This window comes from Pomacea canaliculata, linkage group LG11, assembly GCF_003073045.1.
Source record: "Pomacea canaliculata isolate SZHN2017 linkage group LG11, ASM307304v1, whole genome shotgun sequence".
Classification (NCBI taxonomy): Eukaryota; Metazoa; Mollusca; class Gastropoda; order Architaenioglossa; family Ampullariidae; genus Pomacea; species Pomacea canaliculata.
Window position 1 is genome coordinate 10,245,660 of NC_037600.1, and position 17,823 is coordinate 10,263,482.

At 38.8% G+C, this 17,823-nt stretch overlaps 1 protein-coding gene across 1 annotated transcript; it reads left to right on the top strand.

Annotated features, from left to right (window-relative positions):
- The first annotated feature begins 808 nt into the window (after window positions 1–808).
- LOC112575724 lies at window positions 809–2,799 on the top strand. The gene is made up of 3 exons (XM_025257725.1): window positions 809–924; window positions 1,185–1,276; window positions 1,612–2,799. The coding sequence occupies exons 1-3, from the start codon at window positions 885–887 to the stop codon at window positions 1,978–1,980; spliced, it is 501 nt and encodes a 166-aa protein (XP_025113510.1). The 5' UTR covers window positions 809–884; the 3' UTR covers window positions 1,981–2,799.
- The last annotated feature ends 15,024 nt before the right edge of the window (window positions 2,800–17,823 follow it).

A 17,823-nucleotide genomic window follows, 5' to 3' on the forward strand; every position in this document is an offset into this window, starting at 1 on the left:
GTTTAGTAGAGAACAGATGTTGTCTATATCTGATGGTCTTTGTAGGCGGATTGGGCAAAATCATAGAGTGTCGGATGAGGATCGAAGAATTTTAGCAGGAGTATGAACCGACAATACATTAGAATAAAATATAGAGGGGAGTAGACAAAAAAGAATCTATTGAAAATTGTTAAGAGCTGATAGTCGATTCTTGGTTTAATAGCCAGCTAGGAGAAAGCAGGAGTGGTTTGGTTTGCTCATATTTGTGAGAGTGAAGAACGAGACGAGGAGCGGAACTTGTGGATGGGACTGTTGCTAGCTAGCAAGAAGCGAGTTGCCCTAGTCTAATAATTAGAGATTCAATTACTTGAATACTTGAATAGAACTAAAGAATAAACGAGTATCTTGGTAGTTAGGACTGAGAGAGGATAGTCAATAGAGCTGATTTTACGGCAAGGCAACGGCCATGGTATCCCAGGGCAACGACTTCCTCTCGCTTCATAACTACGGCTCCCGGAAATCTCAAGTATTCTCTTAGCATCCAGATAGCTGTAACTGTGTACCCGACTGCTAGACGAAAGCTTTAGCGTTTTGTATCATGAGTACATAACAAATAAACATGCAGGCAGACATTTTTGGGTTGGGAAAGCAGGTTTCTCTGATGTAGTTCTATAACGCCCCGTTTTACGATTAGTCCGTGGACTATATCATTTTTCCAAAACAAGTGTAAGCATAATTTTTTTATATGAACACAATGAAACACTCCCACTTGCTCTTTCTTTTTGTCTCCAAAGGTTTCACCAGAAATAGTAAGTGAGGCCACATCGATGTCCACCCTAGACACAACGGAACCACTGAAGTGTGAAAATGGCGGAAATCTTGAAAACGGACGATGTCAGTGCCCCATGCAGTATGGTGGAACAACATGTCAGAGACTGATTAGAGGTATGGAAAGACATTTTTTTATCTGAAAAGTATTACTACTTCCTGACATCGTGACCATGGACGGTTCGAGATGTTTTCTGTGCCTTAGATACATTAAGAAAGTATATTTTGCATGAAAGTATATTTTGCATTTTTCTCGATCTGATTTGTAGCTACTTTTTCTTCCTCCCTTTTCATAATTTTTTTCTTTATTTTCCTCTCGACTTTGCAGTAAGGACCTGTGCACATTCTGGTCCTTGAATCATTTTCATTGTTGACAGACTGTACCGAACCGTATGAAAGTGGTCATAGATTATCCTCTCCAGGAAAGGTGCTCCTGATACAACCTGCAGGAACTGCTGTACATTTCCCGGTATGTGAGGACTAATTGATATTAGTACACGAAATTAGTTTCCATTTCTACTTTTTGTAAAACTTTAATTATTAATTTGCATTAACAACAATACCACAATGAAACAGATAAAGATACATTTCTTTTTGCATCTGAAACTTGTTTGAACATTGAACATAAAGGTAAAAGTTTAACATTTTGTTTCTAATTCCTGCCAACAAATAGCTAATTCAATATTTGTGTATTCTCTGTCTTCGCATGGTGCGTTGCTTATTTAAATCAAATTAAAATGTAGAAGACTTACCAATGTGTTTACACAAATGTAGGTTTTTCACACTCATCAGAAATTTTTACAGATGATATGTATCCTCGACTGGGGAGGCGTAGGGTATGCTCTAGCAAGGAGCAACACGATCTCTTTCAACGCCAACTGGACAACAGCAAAGACCTGGATCGGGGACAACTTGTCCTCGAACGAATCGGATGCTCACTACTTCATCGGATTGGAAAACCTCCACAACTTGTTGAGCCAGGCGAACTATCAGGCCAACTTGCACTACACATACAACTCTCTCCCAGATCGAGTCACCATACCTTACACTAACTTTGCCATCGGACCGAAAGATTCATGTACGCAATGTCCTACACCTTCCCCCAGCAGTCCTACGACGACGGTTTCAAGGGACGCTATCCAATTGTCTTCTCCACTTGGGATCACGACTTAACTCCATGCAATAAATCATACCCCGGGTGGTTTGGTTCGACTGCGCGGGGTACAGTCTTTTTGCTGACCCGTTGGTGTGGCCGGTGAATGGTTCGCTTACTCGTCTCAATTATGTCAATATAGGTTTGGTCAGGGTTTCAAATTTTACTGTCAGTTGATGCGCCAATGGAGATGTCAACCTGATAATGTCAGTCCATCAAGTGATATGTCAACCTATCTTCTTTTACTTCCAAAATACAATCTGTTACGTGTGTGTCAGGTTTTTCTCAACCCGTTCAGAGTTTTTCTTGTCTTTTATTATTTGGCACTGCTCCACGGATAATCTTCCTAGTCAACATATGAATCAAAGGGCCACAAATTAATTACTTTTGGTTAGGGGTAAGGTTATGTTTCCTTATACAAAAATGATAATTTACTCTGGAAAACAAAATATGTTCAAACCGTACAATCACATAGATGTAACTTAGTGACCTTTATGAAGTCTGATTTAACTCCGAACTGAACAAAGATGTTTGGGGACCACATTCAACTCTCGTTGACATGGCAACTGACATCACCCTAGTTCCTCGGATCAGACAAACCGTAAAGGATCCCAGGTCTTCATCTGTCTGGTGCCTGGATTTTTTGGATCATGGTCTGCGTTGCCTACGAGGTGACATAAATCCATTGGTAACTAATTATGTTCTCTCGTCCACCTGACTCCTTCACGACCTAAGTGCTCGAGACTACCAAGAAGTCGCTCAGAAATCGTCGACTTGCAGCATCCTCGAGGGAATCTCGAATTAATAAGTAAAATTTCGTATGTTTTTACATTTAGACACACTAATAGTCTCATAATACTGTTTCTGTCAGCTTTTGTTGATAGAGCTGAATGTTTGTTAACTGGAGCATCATCTAAAACTGTTAATAATTCCAAACATTGTATTTATTACTTGGTAAATTAGATTGCTCAGAACTGTGTACTTAATGTTTTTTGACAATCTTCGTAAAACTTTCCCATTGATACTTTATGTTGCTATGCTTTTCATACTGCAGAAATTTCTCTCGTAATAAACATTTTGTGTTTGTGTGTGTGTGTGTGTGTGTGAAATTTAAATATTTAAAAACTTAAAATATTTTTCTTGGTTGTTTCTATTTTTTCTCAAGAATATTTTGTCTAACCAATAAACATTCGTCTACAGCTGTGCATACCCGTCATCTTAAACTTAATTATAAAACTGCGGTGTACTTACGATACGGTGGTTGAAATTTTCAATAAAGAAATAAATAAAAGAGTTCTTCGCCATGTCTGCTTTAAACTATTTTTTTATGTGCACGTGGGATGGAGGAGCTACTTGTCAGGTCTGTATGTGTGTACGGGTACATGTGTACACGCGCGCCTCAGTTCATGCATATCACCGAACATTAGCAAAATAACCCCACCACCACAACCAACAACAACAACAACAAATTATATATATATATACAGCGGCTTAGTGTGACCTTCACACACAACTTTGCCAAACTTGGTTAAAAGTTTAACAATTTGCCCGGTTAAACATAGCCTGAGGTAAATGAAATGATCGCATTATGCACACAACATTTTGAAGTAACTAATAAACCCTGGTATTTCAAGTATATATATATTAGCAGGATTTATATATATTAGCAGGTTAAATATGAGAATTAAAAAATAATGTCAGAAAATATTCTTGACATATTGCCTTGTTTGGTTAGCTATAGGATTTCGTGTGGGGTTTTTTTTTTCTTTTTTTCTCTACTCTAAAAGCAGAAATGAAGAGTCAAATATTTTGTCCACCACAAAATGAAATTTTTTTTTTTTTTTTACTTTTTAAAGGTGATATTTTTTTTCGACTTTTATCAACTCTTTCATCACCGGTTTGAATATTGATCTTTTCTTTTTATTCCTTTCTATAGCATCTCATCTTATTTGTAAGCAAGGTAAGTGCAGCGGACAAGTACAGCGGAAAAATACACTGTATGTGCCGTGTTTTGAAGGCGGCAGGGCCAGTCAACTGTGGGTGAGTGTAGCGCTAGTTACCTCCCTTCTTAAAAGGTGGGGCAACTGTTCTTCAGCTGAGCCAATCACTGATCAAGATGATAGCAGTGCCGCATGTCGGCTTTGACAGTCGTTTTCTAGCCAATCAAGATATGCTGCCAGGTACCCGGGCTCTCGTCAGCACCACCCGCATGTTTGATGACCATCTCTGTAATCCAAAAACTCCAGACGTGCAGACACAAAGCAGTACCCTGACTGCACCGGGTAGAAACTGCTGATGGTGTTAACTGTGTAGTTCAAAAAGGTGAACAGTCATTTCACTGTGTTTGTTTGTTTGTTTGTTTGTTTGTTTGTTTGTTTGTTTGTTTGTTTGTTTGTTTGTTTGTTTGTTTGTTTGTTAGTGTCGAGACAAACGAAGACATAGGTAGCTACTTAAGTGATTGAGGTGGTGATGTGAGTAGAACTCGTAGTCGTTGTGAGGTCCTTTAATCAAAAAAATATCACCTTCACAGACCTGCCATCACAATGATCTCCGCATTTCTCCTGACGCCTGTTTTACTTCGTCTGACGTTCGCCTCACAAGCCAGTCTCGCGACCAGCAGGTACATCAGATGCTGCGACAACATCTCATACGTCGGACCAGTGTTGGACGCCATTTTGGCGAGGTCCACCTCACACTGCGCAGCAATATGTTCGCGGAGAACCAGTGTCACGTGATCAGCTTGTGTCCACGCGGAGGTGGTCCTGGACAGGTTGACTGCAGTCTCCATGGTGACAGTACCCCAGGGTTGATGACTTTTGAAAAATGACACTCGACATGTGGCTGCTTCCAGATGGTGAAGGTGAGTTTCTCTGTCTTTTTCGCTGCTGATGTTCGCTTAATTGTGTGACACATGTGGTAATTGTAAAGAAATATACTTGTTTATTGCTAGAAAGGATTTGAAAATCCATGTAAACAGTTAAACTTGGAATATATGCACGTCTGCCAAATCATATTTTCATGATAAATAGTTTTATAATTTCAATAATAACTAACAGTTTTAATATAAATAATAACGTTTTAAATTTTTTTTAGATATTTAATGAATACTTTAGCTGTTATATATATATAAATAAAGCATCCAAATATCCGAGTATAAATTTCAATTGAGACCAAGTGCTAAGTATTGCTATAAGTAACACGTGGGTATAACTAAAGTACAAGAGAAGACTAAATATTCTTTCCCCACGATTTTTTTTTTTTTAATATGGTCTGGATCCGATTTACCAGGTAGTAAATGTCCATTTTAAAAGACCAAAATGCCTTTGCGCTCAGTGATGAAATAATCTGTTATCACTATTTATGTTGGGCTAAGGTACAACCGGAAGTTATTAATGAGGAGACAACCACCACACAGACAGTAGACTCGACGGAGCCATTGTGGTGTGAGAATGGCGGAACTCTGGAGAACGGACGGTGTCGATGCCCCATACAATATGGCGGAACAACATGCCAGCGACTGATCAGAGGTAAAAGATGTTACAGGGTACAGTTATAAGTTCATTTGTTTCTTGTTCTAACGCCACCTACCCTTGCGCCTATGTATACCTGTAGATACACATGAAGATGAGCGAATACTTGATATTTTTATCTTCCGTTCGCTCTACCGTTTTCCTCTCTAATTTTCTTGTCTTTATTTTCTTTTTCTTTTTCTTTTTCCTTTTCCTTTTCTTTTTCTTTTTTTTCTAGGTTCTTCCTTTCATCAATTATTTTTTCTTTAGTTCACTTTTTCATTTTTCTGTCTTTTTTTTATTTTTTTTTTTTTTGTCTTCATCTCGTTCTGAAATTTCTGTCTCTTTATAAGGAGATTGATAAAGTAATATTTACTTTCTCACTCGTATCAGACTGCTCCGAGCCTTATGAAAATGGCTACAGAGGTCAGGTTGTTTCATTACTTATACTACCGGCAGGGACCGTCACACCCTTCTGGGTAAGTACCGAACAGCAAAAGAAGCCTATGCAAACGAAAATTAGATTTTAAAAAATATACAAGCGAGCAAAAAAGAACTATCGAAAAAAAGTATTAAAAAAAAGAACAACAAAAAGTAAGTGAAAAACATGGGAAAAACAATCCGGTAAAGATATGCTTGAGCAACCGAAAATATCTGTCAATAAATCACTCTGTTTTATTTGTGTGTGTATATATATATATCGTGTGCATATATATATATTGTAAAATGAAGAAGATTTCTTTTCATCATCATCATTTACAGGAGCATAGGGCCGCAACAAAATAGCAAAATTATTATTTCACATTAATTACTGGATTATTTATTATAATATTTATTTAGACACTAAATATTTGACAAGAAAATTCAGCTTTGATGTTAATCCCACCTTAAAAATCCATATTGAACGTACTTTGGATGTGTCATCGATAGAGTGAAAGAAAGGAACAAACACACTTTTTTTTTCTATAACAAAAATTGTACAATTGTGATGTCACAGAATTATCATTTTCTGATCTCTTTCGTTATAGCATGCTTCAGTATACTCGTATAAAATGTTTTTACTTCCGATAGTCTAATATAAGAAAAATTTGTTTCTTCTGATTTTGGAAATCTATTATTAATATTAACTGTTAATATTGGTTTATTTTTAATATCGCCTTCCCAGTAAGTACATTAAATCGTCTGGAGTTTATTTTCCTCACCTATCTGATATTTCACAGATTCTTTGTGTTGCTCGACTGGGGTGGCCTGAGTTACGTGCTCCTGCAGAACAACAAGTTGTCCTTCAACATGAGCTGGTCAACAGCAAAGACCGGAATCGGAATCAGTTCCTCAGAAATCAACGTGTATAATTCTGACTACTTCGTGGGACTAGACAATTCCACTACTTGTTAAGCCAAGCGGACTATGAAGGCAACGTGTATTGCTTGTACAACTACGGGAAAAATCAAGGATGGATCTACTACAGAAACATTGTTGTGGGACCAGAAAACACATCCTATGCCCTATCCTACCAGTCAACCAATTTTGTACAGAGCGATCACCTGGATAACGGCTTTAATGGTTCAAACCCTATTGTGTTCTCTACTGCAGACCATGATACACATCACTGTAATAAAAAATACCCCGGATGGTTTGGTCAAGACTGCCAAGGATACAGTCCTTTTGTCGATGCGGTAACATGGCCTGTAAATGGATCGGCCATAAGTATGAATCATCTGAATATTGGAGTGACCAGAAAATCTAAATTTAACGTCAACTGACATTTCAGACAATTTTTCTTTATGGCGGTATTGTTGTCTACTTCTTTTAATAAATAACAAACTGGCTAGATATTAATTGATTTTAATTACACAAACTGTGGTAATGCCATCTAACAAGAACGGTTGACACCTACCTCCACAAAGAACTAAAGCAGTTTATGAAAAAATAAGGTGATTTATGACAAATACGAATATTCAGTAGCAGGGCATAGCTAGAACCTCATTGCGAGTATATTGGGACAAGAACAGCCATCCAGCCATACGTTATTTTATAGACATATGAAAATATGCCCTGTCTATTTAAACTAGCTGGACAGCAGCAAGACCTGGATCGGGGACAACTTGTCCTCGAACGAGTCAGATGCTCACTACTTCGTCGGATTGGAAAACCTCCACAACTTGTTGAAGCAAGGCGAACTATCAGGCCAACTTGCACTACACATACAACTCTCTCCCAGACAGAGTCACCATACCTTACACTAACTTTGCCATCGGACCGGAAGATTCATCGTGCGCAATGTCCTACACCTTCCCCCAGCACTCCTACGACGATGGTTTCAAGGGACGCTATCCAATTGTCTTCTCCACTTGGGATCACGACTCAACTCCCTGCAATAAATCATACCCCGGGTGGTTTGGTTCCGACTGCGCAGGGTACAGTCTTTTTGCTGACCCGTTGGTGTGGCCGGTGAATGGTTCGCTCACTCGTCTCAATTATGTCAATATAGGTTTGGTCAGGGTCTCAAATTTTACTGTCAGTTGATGCGCCAGCCAATCAATGGAGATGTCAATCTGTCAACCCATATGTCAACCCATCTTCTTTTACTTCCAAAATACAATCTGTTGTGTTTGTGTGTGTGTCAGGTTTTTCTGAACCCTTCGAAGTTTTTCTTGTCTTTTATTATTTGGCCCTGCTCCACCAATAATTTTCCTAGTCTAAAGATGAATCAAGGGGCCACAAACGCGTTGATGGTAAATGAAACGCAAAAATAGGTTAATTACTTGTGGGTTAGGGGTAAAGTTATGTTTCCTTATGCAAAAATGATAATTTACTCTGGAAAACGAAATATATTAAAACCGTACAATCACATAGAAGTAAATTACTGACCTTTATGAAGTTTGAATAACAAAGATGTTTGAGGCCTGTATGTGAAGTGTTTTTGACCACTTTCAACTTTCGTTGACATGGCAACTTCATTGTCGCTGACATCACATTAGTTCCTCGGAACAGACAAACCCTGAAGGATCCCAGGTCTGCATCTGTCTGGTGCCTGGATTTTTTGGATCGTGGTCTGCGTTGCGTACGAGTTGACATAAATCCATTGGTAACTAATTATGTTCTCTCGTCCACCTGACTTCTTCACGACCTAAGTGCTCGAGACTACCAAGAAGTCTCAGAAATCGTCGACTTGCAGCATCCTCGAGAGTGTCTCGAATAGAAAAGTAAAATTTCGTACTGATTTGCATTTATAGTGTCATAAATTTTAGCTGTTTCCTGTCAGCTTTTGTTGATAGAGCTGAATGTTTGTTAACTGGAGCATCATCTAAAACTGTTTATAATTCCAAACATTTATTTATTACTTGGTAAATTAGATTGCGTCAGAACTGTGTACTTAATGTTTTTTTGACAATCTTCGTAAAACTTTCCCATTGCTACTTTATGTGCTATGCTTTTTATATTTCAGAAAATTCTCTCGTAATAAACATTTTTTTTTTTTATGAAATATAAATATTTAAAAACTTAAAATATTTTTCTTGGTTGTTTCTATTTTTTCTCAAGAATATTTTGTCCAACCAAGAAACATTCGTCTACTGCTGTGCATACCCATCATCTTAAACTTAATTATAAAACTGCGGTGTACTTACGATACGGTGGTTGAAATATTCAATAAAGAAATAAATAAAAGAGTTCTTTGCCATGTCTGCTTTAAACTATTTTTTGAATGTGTCATGGGAGGCAGAGCTACTTGTCAGGTCTGTATGTGTGTACGGGTACATGCGTACTCGCGCCTCAGTTCATGCATATGAGCTATAACAAAGACTGTTGTATATACACATGCGTTTAGCCTGGTTAAACCCTGGTATTACAAGTATATATATATCAGCAGGATATATATATTTAAGCACGATAAATATGAGAATTAAAAAAATTATGTCAGACAAGATTCTTGACATATTGTCTTGTTTGGTTTGCTGTAGGATTTCGTGTGGGGTCCTTTTTTTTTTCTTTTCTTACTCTATTCTAAAACCCGAACTGTGAGTGAAGTGGACCGGACAAGAACAGCGGAAAAATACACTAGTATGTGCCATGTTTTGAAGGCGGCAGGGGCAGTCAACTGTGGGTGAGTGTAGCGCTAATTACCTCCCTTCTTAAAAGGTGGGGCAACTGTTCTTCAGCTGAGCCAATCACTGATCAAGATGATAGCAGTGCCGCATGTCGGCTTTGTCAGCTGTTTTCCTAGCCAATCAAGATATGCTGCCAGGTACCCGGATTCTCGTGAGCACCACCCGCATGTTTGATGGCCATCTCTGCAATCCAGAAACTCCAGACGTGCAGACACAAAGCAGTACCCTGACTGCACCGGGTAGAACTGCTGATGGTGTTAACTGTGTAGTTCCAAAAAGGTGAACAGTCTTTTCACTTTGTTTGTTTTTGTGTTTTTGTTTTTTGTTGGTTTTTTTTTTTTTGGTTTGGGTTTTTTTTTTTTTTGTAGTGTCGAGACAAACGAAGACATATGTAGCTACTTAAGTGATTGAAGTGGTGATGTGAGTAGAACTCGTTGTGGGGTCCTTTAATCAAAAAATATCACCTTCACATACCTTGCAACTAAACTTTAATGCCTTTTTTTTAACTAGACCTGCCATCACAATGATCTCCGCATTTCTCTGACGCCTGTTTTACTTCGTCTGACGTTCGCCTCACAACCCAGTCTCGCGACCAGCAGGTACATCAGATGCTGCGACAACATCACGTACGTCGGCCCAGTTTTGGACGCCATTGTTGCGAGGTCCACTTCACACTGCGCAGCAATATGTTCGCGGAGCGACCAGTGTCACGTGATCAGCTACTGTGCCACGCGGAGGTGGATCTGGACAGGTTGACTGCAGTCTCCATAGTGATAGTACCCCCAAGGTTGATAACTCTCTGAAAAATGACACTCGACATGATTGCTTCCAAATGGTGAAGGTGAGTTTCTTTGCTGTCTTTTTCGAAGCTGAATTTACTCATGATGTTCACTGCTACAAAGTACTCCTTAACTTTCGAATGAATGATTTAGCTGTTTAATATATATATAAAGCATACAAATATCCGAGTATATAATTTCAATTGAGACCAAGTGCTACGTATCGCTATAAGTAACACGTGGGTGTACGTAAAGTACAAAAGAAGACTAAATATTCTTTCCACGCGATTTTTTTGTTTATTTGTTTTTTGATATGGTCTGTATCCGATTTACCAGGTAGTAAATGTCCATTTTAAAAGACCAAAATGCCTTTGCGCTCAGTGTCGTTGAAATAATGTATTATCACTATTATGTTGGGCGAAGGTACAACCGGAAGTTATTAATGAGGAGACAACCACCACACAGACAGTAGACTCGACGGAGCCACTGTGGTGTGAAAATGGCGGAACTCTGGAGAACGGACGGTGTCGATGCCCCATACAGTATGGCGGAACAACATGCCAGCGACTGATCAGAGGTAAAAGATGTTACAGGGTACATTTATAAGTACATTTGTTCTTGTTCTAACGCCACCTACCCTTGCACCTATGTATACCTGTAGATACACATGAAGATGAGCGAATACTTGATATTTTTATCTTCCGTTCGCTCTACCGTTTTCCTCTCTAATTTTCTTTTCTTTCTTTTCTTTTTTTTTCTATATTCTTCCTATTTCATCCGATTGTTTTTTCTTTAGTTCACTTTTTCATTTTTCTGTCATCCTTTTATTTATTTTAAATTTTTGTGTCTTCATCTAGTTCTGAAGTTTGTCTCCTTATAAGGAGATTGATAAAATAATATTTACTTTCTCACTCGTATCAGACTGCTCCGAGCCTTATGAAAATGGCTACAGAGGTCAGGTTGTTTCATTACTTATACAACCGGCAGGGGCCGTCTCACCCTTCTGGGTAAGTACCGAACGCTATGCAGATGAAAATGAAATTAAAAAAATATACAAGCAAGCAAAAAAGAACTATCGAAAAAAAGTATTTAAAAAAAAAGAAAAACAAAAGGAAGTGAAAAACATGGGGAAAAAAAGAATACGGGTAAAGATATGCTTGAGCAACCGAAAATATCTGTCAATAAATCACTATGTTTTATGTGTGTGTGTATATATATATATTGTGTGTGTATATATTGTAAAATAAGAAATTTCTTTAAAGATTTTGAAATTTCACAATAAAGAAGATAGCAAAATTATTTTTTCACATTAATTACTGAATTATTTATTATAATATTACAGCTTTTTCATATTTAGACAATAAAAGTCTGACAAGAAAATCCAGCTTTGATGTTAATCCCAGCTTTAAAATCCATATTGAACGTATTGGATGTGTCATCGATGGAGTGAAAGCGAGAAACAAACAATTTTTTCTTCTAAAACAAAAAATTGTACAATTGTGATGTTGCAGAATTATCATTTTCTGATCTCATTCGTTATAGCATGGCTTCAGTATACTCGTATTAGAATTTTTTTTAACTTCCGATAGTCTAATATAGGAAAAAAAATTGTTTCTTCTGATTTGGGAAATCTATTATTAATATTAACTGTTAATTTATTTTTAATATCGCCTGCCATGTAAGATATTAAATAGTCTGGAGTTTTTTTCCTCACATATTTAATATTTCACAGATTTTTTGTGTTGTCGACTGGGGTGGCCTGGGTTACGTGCTCCTGCAGAACAACAAGTTGTCCCTCAACATGAGCTGGTCAACAGCAAAGACCGGAATCGGAATCAGTTCCTCAGTAGCCAACGGGCATAGTTCTGACTACTTCGTGGGACTAGACAATCTCCACTACTTGTTAAGCCAAGCGGACTATGATGGCAACGTGTATTGCTTGTACAACAATGGGAAAAATAAAGGATGGATCTACTACAGAAACATTGTTGTTGGATCAGAAAACACATCCTATGCCCTATCCTACCAGTCAACCAATTTGTACAGAGCGATCACCTGGATAACGGCTTTAATGGTTCGAACCCTATTGTGTTCGCTACTGCAGACCATGATACACATCACTGTAATAAAAATTACCCCGGATGGTTTGGTCAAGACTGCCAAGGATACAGTCCTTTTGTCGATGCGGTAACGTGGCCTGTAAATGGATCGGCCATAAGTATGAATCATCTGAATATTGGAGTGACCAGAAAATCTAAATTTAACGTCAACTGACATTTCAGACAATTTTTCTTTATGGTGGCATTGTTGTCTACTTCTTTTAATAAATGACAAACTGGCTAGATATTTAATTGATTTTAATTACACAAATTAGTGGTAATACATCTAACAAGCACGGTTGACACCTACCTCCACTAAAACTAAAGCAGTTCAAGAAAAAAAAAATAAGGCGATTTATGACAAATACGAATATTCTGTAGCAGAGCACATGTTAGAACCTCACTGCAAATATATGGAGACAAGAACAGCCAGCCAGCCAGCCAGGGTCTATCCAATAGTTCATTGCCACATGTCACATGACAAAGGTCATGGGACTACCTTTATAAGTTAATAGGTAACGAGACACACCACGCCTAGCACATGCTCCCAGCTCTTAAATGACTGAGGCCTTCACAACACAAGCACATCCACGTACAATCATGACGTCAGTCTTGTTGCCCGGATGATGAATGCCATTGACGATGAACTCGTACAATGTTTACGCAAATACTAATTTTATACGTTATTTCAAGAAAATATGCCCTGTCTATTTAAACTAAGAATCCTGTATTGATTTCAAGTTTTATGACTTGTTACTAGACTTTGTCAAAATTATTTTATTCTGATTTTTATTGATCTTGATTTTTTTTTTCTTTCTCGTAATCAACCAGAGCAGCCTCGAGTATGCTTCTGTACAGCGAGGTAGAACTATGTAAATGTAGTTGATGAACCTACTCTTAGCTAAGAGAAACATGGCGTTAGAGAAAGAAGAGAATTGAACTATTAATAGACAAATTTAAAAAATACCCATTCTTCCTTTTTTGTCATTTCTTTCCTTATTAAGACTTGCTTGAAGTGGCCTTGGTGTTGAAGTAATAATAAAAGTGAAATGCTTGATTAAAAGGGATTAAAATATGCAAATTATTCCCTTTCATTGATTTATTTCTTTATTTGTTTTTCGCAGTGCATACACATATTCGTTATGTTCCTGTGTGTGTATATATGAGACAGTTGAAGTGGAATGACCAGTTGTAACCACTCTTCTCAGCTCTACCTTCACATCACTATATTATGTTGACACACAAACACACCAATTAATCCATCTCCCAGTGGTGTACTGTCCGACCTCGGTCTGCTGCAATCACATTTGATGGCAGGTTTTTGCTCAACACTCAAGAGAACATGTAAAATATTTACACAGAGAAAGTTTCAAACTGCATGCACATGAAATGGAATAACACAACCCTTGGTTTCGGTGAGTTTTTTAAATTTAATTTTTACAAAGCATATTTTCCTTGAATAAAAAAAAGGGTTATTTTCTCCCGGCACATCAATGGGTTCTAGGAAAGGTTGAGTGAGGAAATCTCGAGTGGTTTTTTAAATGGACACATTGTCGTTTATTTGACAAACTTCTTATGTGGCTGTCACATACACGATTTGCCGTAATCACATACTCGACAAATAAGTGTTCAGATAAAAGACAAGGAAGAAAAAACTTATCATATATTTATTTATATACGCTTTCCATATGCATGGCTGATTTCACCTAAACAAGATCTCTCCACAACAAAAGCAATTCCTCCACACACATACAGACAAGAGAGAAAGAAGGAAACAAGTATTTACTCACTCCCCTTCCCCGAAATAAACCTGTTTATTTCTAACATGACCTGGACCCTAACACAATAATTACACTGGTTTACGATGAGTGGCTTCTGTGATACTTTATCTCTGGCTTATTTCTCCATGGATGTGTATAGGTGGACTGCTGTCTGTCTGCCGAGACCAACGCTTAGCCTCTTGCGAAGTTTGCTGTTAGTCTCGGCGAGCCTAAACAAATAATGTAAGTAAACCGGAAGCTGTGTACAAACCTGCCTCGTTTTAGTAGTTAACTGGAAAAAATCGTCTGCCAGCAGTCCAGTAACACAAGTTCTTGATTTCTCGTTGTTGTTGGTTTCCGATGCTTCCATGTTACACAGAGAGAGACAGAGAGAAAAAAATGTGCCCGTATATTTCACGCACGTGCGGCGTGCTGAAGACACAAGAGGAAGCAGTCGCTTGTTGGTGCATGTCTTGTTTAAAGGTCTGGCGATTGCTTATCAAAGTCGGAACTGAGCCAATCGCATTTCGTTGCTCATGTCAACGGCATTGCATTGGGTCGCCTTCGCCATTGTACACAGGGTCTGCCCCGGCTTGTCTTCGTGAACTTTAATGATTGATTGCCATCTTGTGCCTATTTGAGTGTTCCGTCTCTTCCTCCCAATAAACACTCGATTGCCGCAGAAGTGGTATATAAGTTAGCCCTACTCGAATTCGCGTCAGTTAATAGTGACTCCTGCTCACACTCATGCTTTCAAGAAAAAACTTTTTACATCTCTGTTGTGCCTGTGATTCCAAGACAGCAGAACGAATGGAAGTCGTTGTGGCGTTGAAGTTGATGGTTTTATAAGAGATGGTGAAGACCTAAGAGAAGACACACACACACACACACATTTTAACGTACAAAATTTCTTCTCACACGTCCTCGCAATGATCCTCGTATTACTCCTGATGCCTGTTCCTTTTCCGTCTGACGCTCGCCTCCCAATCCAGCGTCTCGACAACGACCAGCAAGTACGTCAGATGCTACGACAACAACCTTTACGAAGGTCCAGTACTGGACACCGTTGTCGTGAGGTCCACGTCGCACTGCGCTGCAGTGTGTTCGAGAAACGACCGCTGTCACGTGATCAACGTTCGTCCGCGTAACGGTTCTCTGGGACAAGTTGACTTCGACTGCAATCTCTTCGAGGAAGGTGCTTTGCAGCCTGAAAACTCTGTGAATAATGGCACACAGCGAGGATGCTTTCAACTGGAGAGGGTCAGTTTCTAACCATTGCTCGTGTGTGCGTGTGTGCGTGGCTCCAAAGTGAATGTTTGTGTGTTATGTTAAAGAAACCATGGACTGTTCTTTCCCTCGACTTCCTGTAAACACAGTTCACCAAATGGTAAAGCTACTCCTTTAAAACGAAGTACAGCGAACTTTGGCTAAATTTGGTGGGATACAACAATCAAGAAAAAACTCAGTAAATGAAAGTCGGGAAGTCAGTTAACTCAATCGCACAGTCAGATGTCACATGTGTCTCCAATCTTATTTATTTCAGTTATTTAATGACTGAGTTATTTTGAAAATAAGAATTCCATCAAGTTAGCTTTTGAATCAGTTTCTCCAACTTCCATTTCTCAGGTGAGACAGGAAGCGCTTAGTGAAGCCGCGACGACCACCACAACTGTCGGCACAACGCAACCACTTCGGTGTCAAAATAGCGGAACTCTTGTGAACGGACGGTGCCAGTGCACCAGACAATATGGCGGAATAGCGTGTGAACGACTAATAAGAGGTACGTAGATATGTTGCGAATATTTCAAAAGAATATTATTAAATTTTCTACTACCTCTCCAGTTATGGTGTGTGTGTGTGAAACTCATACAGCATACAGTTTAGAGTATACTTGATACTTCCGTCTTCCCCACAACTCCTTCCTCTTCCCTACTGCTCTCTTTCTCTCCCTCTCTCCTCCTTCCCAATATCACAGACAGTTTACAGCATGCATTATCGTTCTCCTTTCTTTCAGACTGCACTGAACCTTACGACAATGGATACCGAACTAATTATCAGGGTAACTGCCCTGCTTGTACAACCAGTAGGATCGCCTGCGCCATTCTGGGTAAGTGTTGGGTAAACAAAATGGGGTTAATAAGGGGGAGGGAAAAATTTATGTTTTACGCGGAGCCAGTAGCTAAGTACTATATCATGGCAAAGTAGTCAGCCTTTGTTAAAAGATGCCACATGCAGAGAAAGAACAGCGTGCCCAAGACGAGATCCGAACCCAAGACAACCTATATTTTCACAGGCTAACAGGACTGCCCTGAAAGAAAAACAAATGCAGAAAACATGATGATGATGAAATATGCTTAACTCTGGTAAATTTTAAAACTGCTTACTTTGCAATTGTTGAATTTAAATTGATTTCTTTTCCCTCGCAACATTCCGTACATTCCGCAGATTGTTTGTGTTCTCGACTATGGCGGCCTTGGATACATTCTTCTACGGAACAACATGGCGACTTCCTTCAACGTGAACTGGGCCACAGCAAAAATTGGGATCGGAGACACCTCGTCAGCGATGACTTTTTTCTCTAACTACTTCATCGGACTCGAGAACCTCCACCACATGCTCAGCCAGGCGGACTACATGGCAAACGTGTATTGCCAGTACGACGTGGATGCTAAAGGATGGGTTTACTATAATAACTTTACTGTGGGACCACAGAACTCCTCTTACGCCATGTCGTACCAGTCTACTTTCATCTCTTCCACTGACTACCTGGACGATGGTTTCAATTCTCAAGGCCCCATACTTTTCTCAACCACAGATCATGATCCAAACTCCTGTCACAAAGGACACCCTGGGTGGTTTAGCTATAGCTGCAACCGGATACAGTCTTTTTGCCGACTTGGTTACATGGCCAGTAAATGGAGTGGCGTAAAAGTATGTATTATCTAAATATTGGCGTGACGAGAAAATCCAATTTTACTGTCAATTGAAATCAACCCGAATATACCAACATAGCTGCTAGGTGCGGACAAAAGGATCATAATTTAGACATTTTGTCTCTGTTTAAAAAAAAACCCAGAAAATTCCGTCTGCCTAATTCTCCGTTAAGTTTCAAAGGTTCCTCTCTTTTTGTTTTGTTCTTTTTTGTTTTTTTGTTTGTTTGTTTGTTTGTTTGTTTGTTTGTTTGTTTGTTTGTTTGTTTGTTTGTTTGTTTGGGGGGTTACATTGGTGTCGTTACATTGGTTATCAGCTGATAATAATTTGTTGGAAAATATTGTGCATAACATTTTATTACGAAATTTCATGTCACAGGGCTAAGCTTAGATTATAAAACCACTTGGTGTTTATTTTGCAATTTTTTGCCATTTAAGTGTGCTGCATGCATGTCAAGCGAGGGAGGGAGCACTCGCATTCCTTTAGTAAACGCCATGTGAAGATCGCGAAGAACCCAAAAATGGCGGCGTAGAGATTGACATCAGCGACCATTTTCCTGTCAGTCTTGTACTTTCTTTTCCATCGTTTACAAAAGTCGATTTGTATTCAAAATACATACACATTTGCTGTCGTTGCCATAGCATAATGGGTGGTTGTGTTGAATATACACGACTTG

Coding starts and splice junctions, on each gene's coding strand:
- LOC112575724 (XM_025257725.1), top strand. CDS start 885: ATGCAGTATGGTGGAACAACATGTCAGAGACTGATTAGAG. Junction 925..1,184: donor ATGTCAGAGACTGATTAGAG/GTATGGAAAGAC, acceptor CATTGTTGACAG/ACTGTACCGAACCGTATGAA. Junction 1,277..1,611: donor GAACTGCTGTACATTTCCCG/GTATGTGAGGAC, acceptor AAATTTTTACAG/ATGATATGTATCCTCGACTG.